The sequence below is a fragment of the Anoplopoma fimbria genome, chromosome 3 (genome assembly GCF_027596085.1).
Source record: "Anoplopoma fimbria isolate UVic2021 breed Golden Eagle Sablefish chromosome 3, Afim_UVic_2022, whole genome shotgun sequence".
NCBI classification, from domain to species: Eukaryota; Metazoa; Chordata; class Actinopteri; order Perciformes; family Anoplopomatidae; genus Anoplopoma; species Anoplopoma fimbria.
Window position 1 is genome coordinate 17,901,345 of NC_072451.1, and position 17,046 is coordinate 17,918,390.

General features: G+C 43.8%; 1 protein-coding gene across 1 annotated transcript in view; it reads left to right on the forward strand.

Moving 5' to 3' along the window:
• The window catches only part of LOC129089161 (glypican-5-like), a 91,014-nt gene that overhangs the window by 36,887 nt on the left and 37,081 nt on the right, over window positions 1-17,046 (forward strand). Inside the window, exons 4-6 of the mRNA XM_054596540.1 lie at window positions 442-605; window positions 1,748-1,804; window positions 2,500-2,622. Coding sequence (XP_054452515.1) covers window positions 442-605; window positions 1,748-1,804; window positions 2,500-2,622 — 344 coding nt within the window. The remainder of the gene's footprint in view (window positions 1-441; window positions 606-1,747; window positions 1,805-2,499; window positions 2,623-17,046) is intronic.

Below are 17,046 nucleotides of genomic sequence, written 5' to 3' on the forward strand. Positions count from 1 at the left end.
GATACTCGCCATCGCTGCCAGCGGCGAGCACTAGCGTTCACCTCTGTGAGGTAGTGGAATGTTTTACGTTTACTGTCAGCCCTCCTGGCAATAACTCACTCATCACGCCATTTTTTTTTCATCACATCCCTCACTTCACGCCCACCGTTTTCCCATGTTGTCCGTTACTCCAAAGTTCCCCGCTCCATAATTCTTTTTCGTCCCTCTCTTCACCCTGCAAACATTCAACTGCAATGCAGTCATTCCTCGTTTAAAATTGATGGCATCGTCACTCTGAGAAAGAAGTGTTCCCTTTGAATAACTTATTTTATTTGATATACGTTGAACTGTGCAGGTGTCAATTGGTGGTTTATGGGAGTCACCCTGCAGCTCCACCCCTGTTGTTAAATGTTTTCCTATCTTAACATAGGTGTGTGTCTGTTTGCTCCATCCTCCCCACAGGTGGACAAGGTGTGTGGCCTGTCTACTAGGGAACCTACAACCACGCAGCCTATTACCCCAGAGGTCACGACCTCGACCGTGACCTCATCCTCTCTTCCTCCATCTGCCGCCCCGTCCAAACCTCTACCAGAGCAGTGGATGGGGCAGTTGGCCCACTTGAGGAGGTAAGACGAAGCCTTGAACTGAATTGCGATTAATTCAATCACTTTCCAAAGTTTGATACTGCCTGTTGTACATCAGAATGCCAAATTGCTAAATAGCTTTCAGCTGCAGATGTTGTTGCTTGTTAATTTAGTTAGACTGTTTTAAATGAGCACTGGTCAGGTCTGTGTGACAGCCTGAGGGGGTTTGGCTATTGTCTGCTCACAGCTGCCATCACTTCTCTTTTCTTCATATGGTTAGTTGGACCCAACACACACCAACGCACACATAGCATGTAAATGTAGCGCCTGGCACTAAAGTCCATGCCCTCCACCTGGCCTCTGAGGCAGCCACCCTGTGCCCACAGCAGCTGGCACCAATGTGCCAGGAGATGGGGGAGTGTGGGTGAGATTAATCGTGACGGACCAACAATTTCCTGTTTACCCAGACGGCCATACCACCAACTCTGCGCACCAGCCGGGGCCTGAGCTTAAATAGCACCACAGACGGAAACGCACACACACTCGCAGCGTTGCCCGCCTGACCTTGTCCCAAACCATGAATCAGTGCGCTGATGCCAGCCGAGCTGACAGGTCTGGCCTGGCACTGCCACCACCATTCATGGCTGCACAATCCAGCTCCCTGCCTGCTGCCAGCCCTGACCAGAGCACATGTGAGCGCTGACCACTTTAGAGACATGGCAGCACCCACCGTAGAGAAGGGAACAGTGTTCCCCTGAAAAATATGAAACGTGATACAGTAAAGCAACATTTATGTTTCGTTTTAATGGGGAAAAATATGAATGTAGAAACTCAGCAGAACTTTCTTTGGCGTTCCTTTGAATGTATAACTGTATTTGCTCATGTGCAAATGTTTGCTTGGGTGTTTGTTTACTGACTTAACATATACATTAAATACCAATATCTGTTTTATTGTTGGTGTGGTGCGGGGTTAAATGGTTATTGTGGCTAGTCTCTGCATGTGCATGATTAATCCATCTCTTCCAGGGTCGACTGACTATCTTTTTCTCCCTCCTCCCCATGTGTCTCGTCTTGTCATCCTTTTGTTTCTTTTTTTGTCTTTCTCTCACGCCCCACCTTTCACATCCCTGCATCCTACTTGCTTGCAACAATCTCCCCTGGACTCCAACTCCCATCATTCCCAGCTCGTTCCCCCTGAAACCCTCCAAGAACAATAAACATAGTCTGAGAACACTCTCTAGGTAAGCATGAACCCAAGGGACGTATTACTCTCACTCTCTCACACACACACTCTCTCTCATAGTCTGACTTGCATACATACCTGTCACATTTCATCATCATTGATTGTCTTTTGGGTGACGCATTGGGTGATGCATTTTTTAGGTCCCACAAAACCATCCTCAATTATGTCCTCTGTGGTTCTTGAACACCATTTCAAGACACTGACTGACTCAGCACATAACCTCTCATGACCGAAGTGTTTTTTGCTCTTTCTCATGGGTGGCATCAAAGTGTGTCCGATCAAAATATTATCTCTATGGTTTTGCTCGAGATGACAGTGCCTTTATCAATACCATGTGTTAGCAGATCTGATGAAGCAAGCACTTTACCGCACGGCATAATTGAGAAGAATGTGCTGACTTAGTGGAGTGGTCACATTCAGAGCCGCTCATTTTTCCACCGCCATCAATATTGTCACGTGTATTCATCACACGCATGCATTGTTGAATGGAATGCAGATTACTGTTTGTTGTTGGTAGTATGGTACCAAAGTACAGAGTAGTGTGTCCAGCAACCACACCAAATTCATGGCCACAATCACACAGCACATTTCTCAATTGTATATTTCCAACCTAAGCTTTGAATTTAGAAAATATATGTGGCATGTATTAAAATCCCTCTATGTCCTTTCCCCATGTGCCTTTTTTTTCCTTAGGGAGTTCTTGATGTACCTGCAGCGCTACAAGTCTTTCTTTGCAGCGTTGCCAGAGATGCTGTGCGAAGGAGAAAATGTAGTGGACGACTCCACGTGCTGGAGCGGAGATGACGTGGTGGAGAGGTAAGAGACATGTGTTCAGTCCCTTAACCCCTCCATTCACTATAGATTAGAGGTTGTGTAAAGTAAATACTTCACAAACAGAGATGACACATTCATTCTCTCCTGGACAATCACATTACCGATGTAGCTTACTGTTACTCACTTTGGATTTTTGAACTAAAATTGTACGGTTTACAATATCATCCCCTTGAGCTGACTCTTTATTGACTTGTACGTCCCAAATCCACTTTTCTTTTCAGATTTAAAAAGAGCCGCAAAGATTTATTTTGGCATTTCGACTTGAGCTGCTGTGATAGCAGTTTGTTCTTTTGTGATGATGCGACTTTTGGAATCTTGTTACTTTGCCATGGCCAGTTGTTGCATTAAAACATTATTTTTGGCAGCACTTGCAAACTTTCATTTTCTCCTAATGAGTTTGATGCTGGCTTGTATGCATTCTTTAAAACAGGTCATCCAGTTTAACCTGATATGTATTTACTCTAATACCTTGCTTTGAAAAGTACAAGTTATTAATTCATTCAGATTTCAGAAAAAGTTACAAACCCTCTGCATATGTGTTTGTGTGCCTGTGTTAGATAATGTCAATGAGTCAGTGTGGCTGGCTGTTGTTAATCAATGTGGGAATAAGGAAGCCATTAAATCCATCTCCACGTTGAGTGAATGCAGGCAGGACAAATAGTTGCTTCACTCTCCTTTGTATTAGTCAGTTGATGAGCTGCTAGCTGTGCCTTTCTCTCTTTTCCCACTCCATTCTCTTTCTTTCTTATATATATGAGTTTTTTTATTTTGTGCTGATTTAAAGGTGTGGCCCTAGGACTTTTCGTGCTTATGGTTTTGGGTGCATCTCTCAGAGACTGAAGTACTTACTCTCTGTCTCTCTCTCTGTGTGTGTGTGTGTGTGTGTGTGTGTGTGTGTGTGTGTGTGTGTGTGTGTGTGTGTGTGTGTGTGTGTGTGTGTGTGTGTGTGTGTGTGTGTGTGTGTGTGGTTATGGTTATGTGCTTTCTCAGTCAGCATGAGAAGAACAGAGAATTGATTCAGATCACTGAGCCAATGCAAGTCTGTAACTGATTCCCCCGTGCTGGATCCGTTTCTTAAACCCTCTAGAAACTCGCTCCACAATTATGACAAGGTTATGCTCTCCTTCTTCTGCGGTGGCCCTAAAGTGGCTCCCATTACCATGGCAACCTCAGCTCTTGGCACTGCCAGTTTTGGCCCTGACAGAGGAAAACAGAGGTCCGGGGATGCCTTTTCCCCATGATCCACCATGAGTGTTTGTCAGATTCTTGTCCGTTTTGCTTGATTAAGCCATATATTTTGCTTAACATGAGTACATCGGAAAACATTAGGCACATGAACAGATGTCTCTGATTCCGAAGACCCTTTGATTAAACTCAGTGGTTGGCAAAAGCATTTTGTCAGAGATGTTCATGAATAAGTTAGGCTTTAATAAGCTCAGAAATAGTTAGCTTTCAGAATGTTATTCTCTACTGTTCCCTTCTCTTCTCGTAATGACCTGGCTCGGTACTCTCCTACCCTTCCAGACTGCAGAGGATCTGCCAGTGGCTGAGACATGTTGAGCAGACCACACATTCATCAGGGCCTGTCACAGGGCCTGTCTCAGCACACAAAGTACAGTAGGCTGCCAACCTGTGTGCTAGTCCCATGATCATGAGCATATGGGCTAGTAAACAAAGGGGGAGGCAACACACGAAATCTCCAATCGTGTCAACATATACATGACACTTCTTTGTCTGTATTCAAAACCAGTTCTTTTATTTCTGCACCCTGTTTGCGTGTAAGTGAGTGTGTGCCACTTTTACTACTGAGGGCACAGGTTTTTTTCCAGCAGTGCTAATGGGTTGTAACGGTGTGTTATCACACACTCCCTGGTGAGAGCCGGTCCTTTGCTTGTGGTGTCAAGTGTTCTTGGGTTGAATGAGAAAACTGTACCCTACTGAGACATTTGGCACCACTCATGAACTGCTCAGGTTGGCCTGTGGCTATTCAGAAAAGCTCTTCCACTGTATCTGACTCTGTTGGCATGTATTAGAGAGAGAGAGAGAGAGAGAGAGAGAGAGAGTGACCGGACAGGGCATGAAAAGGGAAGGCGCTTTGGTGCCGTGGTGCCCCCTGTGCCTCCCTGTGCCCCTGATGAGGGAAGCATGATAGAGCGATGTGGGGGGAGGAGGGCCTTGGCAGCATAAAGACCCATTGTGGAGTCAGTGGAGTGGGGCACAGCCCTGCCGTGGGGACCCCCAAAGCCTGGAGGGGGAACAAAGACCCTCCTATGAGGCTGCATGGGAAAGACTTGGACATCGCTGCCACTACTACCGCCACTGGCCGCACCGTGCCTGGGAAAGTTGCATGAGAACAGCAAAGTCGATGAGAGAAGGTTGGATGGTGAGAAAATATGACAAGGGATGAGAAAAAAATGTTTGAAGAAGACACCAATAGTGTTGTCAGAAATGGACATGCTAGGCTGCTCTGGCGTTAGCACACGTCATATTCTGACTTCCTGTGTGGCAGGCACACAAAGCCTCTGAGGGCTCGGTGGTACACCCCACACCCCCCACACACACACACACACACAGGAGGACATAGACACACAAAAGGCACGCACACTCACATATCAATCCACACAGGATCCATATGCTAGTCAACAGCTGGAGGGCTTATCCATTCAGACACAATCATACCGTGCTCAGGCAAGGATACACACATCCACATATGAGAACACACACACACACACACACTTGTGTGTTGTAATACTTCAAAGCACATGAAAGGCATTGGGGATTGAAATTCCCTTCCTCTCTCTGTTCAGCATCTGATGACAGAGGGACAGAGAGCGAGGGGGCAAACAGTTGTACTTGCAACTAAAAATGCGTGTTGGCATGTGTTCAAACATCTCTGAACATTTACAGCATCACACGTGTGAATACTTCGCACCATCTTTTCCGGAAAGATAAGATCAACCAAAATGACCACATTCTTTATTTAGATTAGGCAGGTCTTATCACAAATTTAGATAATTAATTGGCAACCTTCTTCACTATAATTATTCCACTGTAATTACCATCCCTGTTTTCTCGTTTGACACATACTTGCTGGAGGCTGTATAGCCAATGTTATGGCATCATAAGGACTTTATTAGCCCCTTGACTGAAAACACATGAGGAGGTAATCTGAATAAGGGTTTCATTAGACAACAAGTTCTTGTTAAATTCCTCCCAGACATAACCAAACCCAAACTAATTGGGTATGGACGGCAAAACCAAGGGTAATACTGCAAATCAGTACAGTTATTAAATATAAAGTGTTCACACCTGCTGTAAGTGCTTCATTTTGGACATGAGCTCCATAATCAGAAAATAACAAACCCTTATGACCATCACTGGATTGAAAAGAGGAATGGTGGGAAATGATTAGTCTTTGTGTTGGTTGGTAAGAAGTGGGCTAACAAATCCAGACTGAACACAGCAAGCTAGGTGTGGCCACCTTTTTTTAACTTTTCTTATGAGAAGCAGCAAATCAGGTTCTAAACTGGGTCACTGGTGGCAAGAGAAAGCCAGGTGGAGCGTTGGCCACGGTTAATAAAAGTTAATTTATTCAGAGCTGTTGAATGTTGCATGCAGCATGTCACATTAGAACGGAAATCAGACTTATGACACCTATAACAGTTAACTGCAGCAACCATGGAATCGAACAGTGAACATCATTTAGATTTAAAAAATGTTTGTTCTACCGACCAGCAGGGGACTCGTTGTGGTGGACTTGAAGCTGATGGAAAGTAGTAAAAGAAATAGACGAGGGTAAATGTCTTTTTTAATGCCCTGCAGGAGAAAACAATTGGGCAGTAGAAGCCCAATTTTGGTGGCCTCTGGCATATTATAATACCACTATTCTATCATATACACTGATCTTGATAATTTCCCTCCCCGTAGTAGTGAATTTTTGTACGCATTCATGGCTACGTGGCCGGTTTGAACAGCCTAACTCTGCATACACCACATGTGTTAAGAAATGATTTAGATGGGTTTTGGTACTGCATCAGCTTTTTCAGACCAACAAACTCTTTGAGCTGATTCAAACACTAAATACAGGCAGAGTGTATATTCTGTAGAGAGGAAAAGAAGCAATCTTCTTCAAGCCAAGCAAGACAGCAGTCAGAGATCATAATGCTTACTGGGCAGCTCACTACCATCTCTCTCTGTAATGAACTGTTTAAGGAGAGAAATAAAAAATTTACCCTATGTAAAACCCCTCAATGGATTTAGGGCCGAAAAGTACATTACTTTTTTTGTTTAATTTTCATTTACTACAGTTTATTTGTAAGGATTATTCCTTTTCAACTTATTCAACAATGAAGCCCCATGGTGCAAGAGTGTGTCAAATTGCAATAGGGATGAAGTCCTAACATGAGTGGGTGTGTGCACAAGCGAGTGTTTAAGGCATGTGCAGATGTGTGTGTGTGTCCTTCAGTAAGAATGGAGAACTAATAACTCATCACTGTACTTGGGGAATGATTCTTAAGTTTTGGATTAGCTCAAGGGGATGGACCGACAGACAATAAGGCAGTGTGAGTGCTTCTGAATGCCTTACATTTTTATGGGGTTATGACAATCCATTTGTTTATCATTTTGACATCTGGAATCCATTGTGTTATTGCAGGGAGAAGCAGGGAGAAGCAGGGAGAGCGCCGCACCGGGCAAAGCCCTCACCCCTCTCACTCTTACTCACTTTCTCTTCTTTCTTCCAGTCCCATCAACTTTTTACCTTCGCTGCTGTCTCTGTGTTGGTCTCTTGGGTCAGAGGAGCTCAGTTCGAAAAATGCAAAGGAATTGAATTATGAAACTCCAGCAGAGGGGGCAATAAATGAATTACTATGCAGAGGAAGGACATCCCCTGCTCTGAGCCTGTGTGGGCTGTGTATGCATATCTATGGGCAGAAGTCAGTTCAGTCTGATAAGTCTGTGCATTCTTTTTTAAAATGTAGACATAAAGACAGACATGATGGAGTGGTGGCTCAGTAGAACCATGAGAACAGTTGACATCAGAGGAATAATGAGGAGTTGTGGAAACACATGCATTGACCTCATATCCTTTCATTTTTCTTTCTTTTGCTCTTACCTACCCTTTCACCTCTGCCATTTGCATTTGGGGTCTGCGTCAAACCTCTCAGTCCTTCCTCTGTCCCTCCCACAATCCCCTTTTTTCTATCTCTCCTTAGCCCCAATACAGCGGCCCATCCCTTTCCCATAACCCTGGGCTGATGCCTGGGACCTCAGCGTGACCCGCTCTACATAGCTACACTGCTTAGACTTGTCTCTCTTTGGGCCTGCATCCTTGACTTGTGTGTGTGTGTGTGTGTGTGTGTGTGTGTGTGTGTGTGTGTGTGTGTGTGTGTGTGTGTGTGTGTGTGTGTGTGTGTGTGTGTGTGTGTGTGTGTGTGTGTGTGTGTGTGTGTGTGTGTGCATGACAAAACAACAGCTATAATATTGCATTAACTGTGCGTTATTTATTCTCTCTGCTAAAATGTTTGGATTGCCAAACATTTGAAGTTATGGTATTTCTAAATCTGTAGCTGTGCTACAGTATTGGGGGGGGAAATGCGATTTTCTTGGCCCCACTGTACAATTATTTGCCAATTTGGGACTTAACGTGCCTCTGAGTGAAGAGTGTTTATGTGTTTTCGGCCTGCTCTAGTTTAAGGTTTATGGTTTGCCTTGTGGATATTGTGTTTGTGAAATAATCCTTCCAACTCCTCTCAGTCTCCTCCTCATCACTTTAACAGAAGGGACACAGTTTTACGGCCTCTCCCTTCTGTTGTGTGTCCAGCCGGTGGAGTGGGCTGAGCTAAAATAATTAAAATGCCACAATAGACTGGCATGTTTTACTGGAGCGGTTCCTACTGGGCGAGGTAGACAAAGTGCACCCACTAACCTCTGTGCTTGCCTATTGGCAAGGCATCAAACTGCTAGCAGGAGAGGAGGATGAGAAATAGAGGGATAGACGAGCAGGGGAGGGGGGAAACGGAAGTGTGGATGTGGATACAATGGGTAGAAGGAGAGCTGCACTGATGGAATGATGGAGGTAAAAAATTAGGGATGTAGGTCGGTGGCAGCAGGAAGCGGTGGCTTTAGGAGAGCCCTCCGTCTTTGTGACTTAATTGCCTCTATGAGCCCGTTTGAAGTCCTCACTGTTGCGTGTCTGGGTGGTAGCCAATAGTGGTCCGTGTGGTCTACGTGTGTTCGGGAGGGTTGTGTTCGCTTCTCGGCAATTCTGTATTTCAGTTTGACACGAATTTCTCAAGCACCACGCAAGCGAACAAAGGACAAAACCCCAAATGTTGTCGGCACCACTGATTACATGCAACTGCCCGCATGAACACCACACCGCCCGAGATATTACGTGTAAAACAAAAACAGTCAACGATAAGTCCTCCAGAACAAACCCTGCATTTTGAGAGGCAATTTTTATCTTGTGTCATAAAATAGCTCTTGGAAGACGCCACAGCTATGCAACAGCGTGCTCGGCACACGCTCTGTGATGCTTATCGCGGTGTCGCAATGCTAGAGCTGTCTCTGCCTGTGTCAACAGCCTGGTTCCTATTAGAGCTTGTATAGAAAATTCTGTGTAATCCCTGCATTTTTCTTAAAACATACAAAATGAGGTTGCAGTACACACCAAATCTCTTGTGATTTTTAATTTCTAAAAAGTAGGGATTCGATTGGTGTCACAGAACCAAAGGAAACCACACATTTGCCACTTGCTGAAACGTGACTAGACTTAAAAAAATGTAGTTCTCAGGTTAAACATCCTATGGTAAGAGAAAGGCTTCATATACTTGACTTTTACCATTTCAGAAATACACACTTACAATGAGTTCGTTGTGCATTTAAACACTCTTCAAAGGAAGAGAAAATCCACTTTCAAACCTCTGCTTTGATCCATCGCACTATAGCCGTGGTGACACAGGATTATGGCCTTATAGACCCTCACATATTTCTGTGTGCCACAGACGGCGCACGCTCTACACCCAACACATTCACACACCCAACACCCGTCAATGCTCACACAGCATGATCATGTCTGACTTACAGGGCTGAACGTCTCTCTCTGTAATGACTATTTTTAGGGACACCGTTATCCTTTTTCCTGGGGGATGCAGCAGACTTTACAAGTGTCAGTTCGAGCTTGATTGAGTGCAGGTCTTTGTCTGAATTTGAGCCAAGTTTTGTGTGATGCAATGTATACCTGCAAGTCTGAGTTTGGGGCCCTTTGCATGCATCAGCAAGGTTCCCTGTAGAGTTTTAGTGTGAATGTGTGTCCCAGTTTTTAGTTTTCAGTGTGTGGTATTTATCATCGGAGTGCGATTCCGAACAAGACGTCTGGTTTGAATCCAACTGCAAGTTTAAGTGTTAGTCAAAGTTGTTGTCCGACCCAGCGGACAAGTATGTGAGTTTAAAATGAAAATGAATGACAGGCAAGGGAGGAGAGAGGGAAAGCTAACAAAACCAACTCTGTACAAACAACAAAAGTACAGTACACTACTGTGGAGGAAGTTATGTGTGTGTGTGTGTGTGTGTGTGTGTGTGTGTGTGCCTGTGATCTGTGCTCAGTGTGTGTGCGGTAACCTGAAACCACGGGGAAAACGTTCCTAGAATTCCGGGTGGGTTTGGTGTCGTGGCTCGCTCACTGGAGCCCCCTGAGTGCTGTTGGGAATGCGGCCTCCGCACGGAAGACCTGGAGAATGAAGGGAAAGTACCCCTGTGTGTTTGAGCTAGAGCAGCCAAGCACGTCATCACAACAGGTAATTTCCTGAGGTGTCGGTGAACTGACAGAGCGTGAATGTACATTATAAAAGGCACCGGAGTGAAACAAGATAAGAATCCAGTAAATGATGGGATATGTAGGCTTGCATTTTTGCGGTGTGTGTATATTTCAGTGACAGAGAGGGATGCACAAATCTTCTTTGGACAGTTCATGGAGACAACAACCTGTTTATGAATTGTTTTTTTCTTGTCAGATTTATTGTTGTGGTTTTGTACATGGAAGGCAAAACAGAGCAGTATTCCATATATGGAAAGGGTTTTTGACTTAAATTTGAAACAAGTATGGGAAAAGGGGGGCAAGGAAGCTTAAAACATGGTTGATGGCATTTCCTGGAGGTGATGACAAGGACACCAACATCAGTACCGCCTCATGTGTATAGTTGTACATTCAGGAATGTGACTTTTCTATAGCCTCAAACTATCACCAGCTCCATATATAACCCTTTAGATGAGAGGCCTGACAAATTACAAGTACTTTGTAATTTATTGGAACGCTAAAGAGCGTAAAATGCCAGTGAGGGGCTAATCTATAAAAAGTGATGCTGTCAATGACTCTGCATTCTAGGGACAAATGTCCTCAGTTATGGTCCAAGCCTCTTCACCCAAACCCATACTTCTCAGATTCAGTTTATTGACTGACTTGTGATGATGTGTCCAGTTTCCAACCTGTGGCTGATTGAAGGATAAGCCTGATCATGAGCAAACATGATACTAATGACTGGGACTTCTGCCAAGAAAGCCATTTTGGCCATGTGTTTGTCAATGCCACCATCTGCCTGACTTCATGTGGATAATAACTCTCTGACCTTTGCCCTTCTTCTCACTGCCTGCAGTACAGACGCTCTCACTCCATGACCTTAACATGGAGTTTGAACAATATTGCAGTTTATAATCCTATATATGTTATTCTGGTGTCAAGTAGCTGTAGTTAGAGCTGCCTTCCATATCTCTCCATCTACAATATGGTCTCAAATGTCCATCACACTGAGCGCCCTGGGCAATGTTTCGACTTGTGTGGAGGGGGTATGCCGATATTCTGATTAAATATAAGCTCAATAGATGCACTGCATGGTTGTCTGAGAGTGCGCATGTGTTCCTGTCAGAGGACGGGCGTGTGCCCTTTGCAGCAGCAGAGAGTTTGACCCCTGACCCCCCTCACTCAACACCCTCGCAAGCCCTCTCCACTGCCTGTGCGGGTATGTCTGAGTATGTGGATGCCTGTGTTTGTTGCCTTGAGTCAAATGTACTCGATGTTTGAGTTGAAACTGGACTGTTTGCACTGAGTGCTCTTTGCTTACACAGGCAGCATATACAGTACAGTCCAGATGTGACATCACGCCTCCCTCTTTTCTCTGTTTGTCCATGTTTATGACACACTTCGTACACTCTACCGTAAGCCAATCATTTGATGTAAGTACATAATGTTATGATGATGGTATATTTAGTTTTTTTAACCATGGCGAACCGCTCAACTGGTTTTTAGTTTACACTGGAGCTGTCAACTCTAAGCACTAGATCACGCCATCCTGGCCCGGATCAGACAGACAGACAAACAGGTGGTCGTACCACACCAGAGGATCATGGTCCACTCCACCCGTCTGTGCACCGGGGCATAGTTTACTCTCCTGACTCTGCCCCCGCCTGCCCTTGTCTGCCTTCCACACACCAACTGCCCCTCCAGCTCCCCCCAGACCTCTAACCTCAGTTATCCGTGCCCTCCTTGGCATGTGGGCATGTGGCTGGAAGGGGGGGATGGATTCAACGCTCTAGGTCTTGTAACTTCTATCTCTCTCTCTTCTCTCTCTCTCTCTCTCTCTCTCTCTCTCTCTTCCTCTCTCCTATTTCCCTCTTCAATTCACATGCTCCATCTAATGCTCTGACTCTGTTGGTTTTTGTAGTGTCAGTTTTCTATCTTTGTAAGAAAATTTGATTTCGGGGTGCAGTCCCTATCTGTCTTCCCTTCTCTGTCACTTTTTCTTACATACATCATTTATCCCTTTGTTCCTTAAACAAAAACACACTAAAGTTGAAAGTAGTGAGTTGTCTGGTGAAACTTTGTAGAAATTGGCTAATGCTGCCATCTACTGGGAAATAACTATCATTGAAGTAGGTTCAATGCCTCATCAATTTACAAAAGACCTTATGAGGTTTTAAAATGTTTTTGAGAAATGAAATGCAAATAAGTGAAATTGATGCCACATAGGTTTTCCTAGAGTGAGGGATGGAAATCTGTGAATTTTACTTGAATCTTGCCAACTTGACTTATTTGAGCTAAAGCTATGTTTGTGCTGTAGATTTGGTAATTTGCGTGCATTGAAAGTTGAATTTATGCTGAAAAAAGATATGTCTCTCATTATCATCACACATTCACTGTTTAACAGCAAGGCAGGCCGAGATGGACACTTTTGGGCTTAGTTCTGAAAGGATTAACCATCACTAGTTTTAAATTAATTAAGTAGGGCAGCTGCATGCTCTAATTAAATTCAGCTCTGTCAATGGGTTCACTGTCATCTACGATTATTGCATAGTGGCAGAGAATAACACATCCTCTTCTAACTTGTGATATACATTTTTTGTTTATTTTTAATTTTTTGCACTTTAAATATATAGCCTGTGTAGTTAAATCAGTGAATTCAAACACAGAGGAGGCTGTTTGTGAGGACCACAGAGAGGCGTGTGAGTGTGTGGGGGCATATGTACAAGAGAAAAGTAGTTGTCTTTGTCAGGAAATGATGCTCGCCTGCATGCGATTTGCGGTGTGGGCAAGGCGGACATGACTTCTCCTTGTTCCGCCAATCTAATGGGGCTGCATAATCTTTTCCCAGAAGTCTGTGTGGTCTGTTGAGTCAGCCTGCTGTAAGTCTGCTGGTACAGCGGAGCAGGCGACACAGAGAGGTTGGGATCAGTTACACCCAGTGACAGACACAGTCGGGACAGTCGGGCCTGGGAATGTCCTCAAAGCAAACCACGGGCCAATTACAGCTGTAATCTATGTAACTGCCAGCTATTAAAGCTTGCATATTAAGCTTTAAACGTTATAGTCATATCGTATGTTTCTCTGTCTGCCTCAAGCACCAGAGAAAGACAAATGGAAGCTCCTCATTTTGTAATTTGTTTAACTCTCATGTAGCAAAGTAGTCACGTTGATTTGTAGTTGTGGAGAGGGAGCGAGAGTATCTGCTTCACCCCACTTCCTGTGAGGAAAGTGTATTTAACTAGCTTAACATTAAAGTTGTGAATACATATTTCAGTGGCAAAAATCGGTTTGTCTCTACCTGAGGATGTGTCCTGATTGGTGTGTTGATATTCAAACAGAACTGGTAATTGAAATTGAAATAATGCTTTGTTTGAATACTCTATTTCTTTTAGTTAGGTCAATTCTGGAGTACACTTTGTTAATTCAAATAATTGGCTTTGTAAATGTTATAAAAAAAATATATTTTTCTTTACTCTAAACATTTGGCAGTACCTCAGTAGCCCACCAGATGGCGCTCGGAGGCCCTCCATTGGGTCCCAGCCCATTGACTGAGAATAGCTGGTTGAATGTTCGTGACTGTAATGTAGGCTCTGCATACCTGTAAATTCAAAAATCACTTCAGACCATCTGACTTGACTGAATAATGTTGGTCAGAAAGTTTTATCATTGCATCCTTTTCGGGAAATATATTAAACCACTGTCTGACTGCTTAAAAGTTCTGCAAATAGGTGCTTTAAGTGAACTGATTGAGTGGAGGTATATTACCTTTTGACAAAAAAATCTTATCCGTGTCACAAATTGTTGGAAAATGTATTTAACTGGTCAAAGTCTGTTTACCCTCAACTGCGACTTGTTGCAATGCCCCAAGTAATGCACAAAACTGCCAAAACCCATGAATGAGATTGTGATTGGGAAAGTTTGAACAGTCAAGCTTTGTATGAGACTAATATCATAAAGATTTGCCTGTAAGCCTTGAGAGACATATGCTAACATGACCTCATGATGTTAAAAGTATATTAGAATGATGGCTCCCAAACTCAGGATGACCCGTGATGCTGATGGCTTTCAGTACACAATATTGGCCAGACGGGGGCAATGTGGAAGCATATTTTGCTCCCGTCAGTCCAGCAAATAAATCTGAAGGTATAATCCTTGTACTATCCTGAAATGTAGTCCAATTACAATCAAATCTATTTTGTGTTTTTTTTTTTTTGTCTGCATTAGGAAGTATCTTATCCCTTCTTCATTATGCCAGTGTTTGGAGGCAGAACTAAGTACGGGGAGTTCATGTTGGATCTGGTGGCTTTGTGCAGAGAGTAGGAGAGTATATACATTACACTGTGCTGCAACGTCTGATTTGCTAATGTCAGGATTTATTTACACTGCCACAGTGATGAGAGGAAGGGAGCAAGAGAGACAGAGAGAGACAGAGAGAGAATGTAAGGAAGAGAGCGGGTGGAAGAGCAGTTTGTTGGCAACAGCGAGTCACTTACACCGAATTAATTCAGCTCTTTACCGTGATTGTTAGATAAATCGATACTTGTTCATTAGCCTGGAGTAGCACTGAAATGAAACATGCTTGGCTGTGTGTAGGCCTATAATGGGCTAATGATGAGCCAAACTAGATATTGTAGACATCACCAAGCCTGAAGACGCAAATAGAAAAAGACGGGTAGAATTATAGCCCTAATGATGAGTATCAAACGCCTCCTGGGTACAAGGTAATCACAGTGTTTGATTACCTGTAAGTGTATTTGCATGCTAAGCAAATCGCTATGCCTAGTCATAGATCATTTTCCCATCTCTGTTTGTCTCTCTTTAATCTCACTGCCCCTCCCTCTTGCTCAGTCTCTCTCAGCGTTGGCCCAGGTCACAGTGACCTAGAGGGCATACCAAGGCAGGACCAGACTGGGGCTGAGCCATAGACCACAAGACAGAGTGGGGTAGCCTACAGCTGGCTAGCACAAACAGAGACTCAAGCAAATTCTGAATTTAAACTTTTTGGCTTGATGTATCCAGGAAGTGCAAATGTCATCTCGGTCAGCGGTGAACACCCAAAACCAAACTCCCTCTGGAAATTCAGCAGTATTTTTTATTTGTTTTTAAATTAATTTGGCACTGAGCATTTTGGAAATCCCAATTCTTAAGAGAGCTCCAGCCTGCTATTAGCCATGGGCCGCAACTCAACCACACCGTGGTCTACTGGCCCAGAGGGCACCGGGCTCAGCTCTCATCTCCATCCACCCAACAATCTGATAACACATATCCAGCCATTGGCTTCCACGCCACCTCGTTGATTATACAAACAAACACAGAGACAAGCAAACATGCAGACAGGCTGTTTTTCTTCACCACATGGAGCTCTGGTCACTGTAAGAATGAGGGAAATGTGCATGACGGAAATGAAAGGAAATCTGAATGTAATGATTGTGTATGAAAGCCATATTCCCCTCAGGAGTACTCACTGTAAGATGTATGTGTTGGTACTGATAGGCACATTGAAAACAGGGTGGAGGAGCACTATTGATTGGATACTTGACCTGACCATATACGTGTATTCGATAGCATTAAAAAAGGCTACAGAAAACAAACAATACAGTATGAAGGCAGCCATTCATAAGTGCACTAACACGTTTTATTGGACTGTAGAGGACAGGCTTTCGCTGCGTAATGGCCATGAGTAATTTGAGCCATTGGACCTTCAACCATATTGCTGTTACAGTGCAACCACTCAATAAACCAAGCTGGTCTTGGTGAAATCACCCAGGGACCTCTTAAGAAGTGGCAAATCAGTTGAGCCCGTCATAGTGGTGTGTAATTCCAACCCAACCACACAGCCATAAACAGACATATTTCACTGGTGTGCAGCGTCACAAAGACAGATATACTGCAAGCTCAGCACAGGTGTCGTGCCTCAGGTGAAGTCCAAGACAAAAACTGTTTCATTAATGTAAACGGCCCCGACACAAATGTTTCATCTTGGCTGATATGACATGACCCTGCAGTCAGTGTAACCGGAGTAAGATACAGCCTATGGGATGTTTGTTTTTGAGCGTGAAGCCCCATCATTAAGAGTAGAGAGACATGTCTTCTGCACTTACTGCAATTACTCTAGGTGGGTGGTTCCAAACCTAGAGGGCCAGGACCCTCAAGGAGGTCGCAAGATGATAGGACATGAGAGTAGAACAACAATGGCTACACAAGATAAGTTTTCTTGGTTTAGTCACTTTTTTTCAGAATTTGTCCTATTATTTACTTTTCTCTTGCGATTTACTTTGAAAGAAAATTCACTGTTTGGTTGAACATGTTGCAACTGGTAAATGTATGCAAACTGGTAGACACAAAACAAGTAGACTATTGCTTTTCTTTTCAAGGGGTCAAAGCTGAGTCAAAGGCCAAAGGTTGGGAACACTGCTCTATGTAACACACTGTAAGGTCAAAGCATTCACTGACATCAGCATTCACATCTAGATAAAGGGCAAAGTTGGATGAACCAAAGATGAATGATTATGTCGGCAAAAAACAAGTTTAAAGAGTTCCACATCATCTCATGATTAGTCATAGAGACACTTCCCAAACCCAGGGAGCAGCTAGTCTGTATGAAATCATCA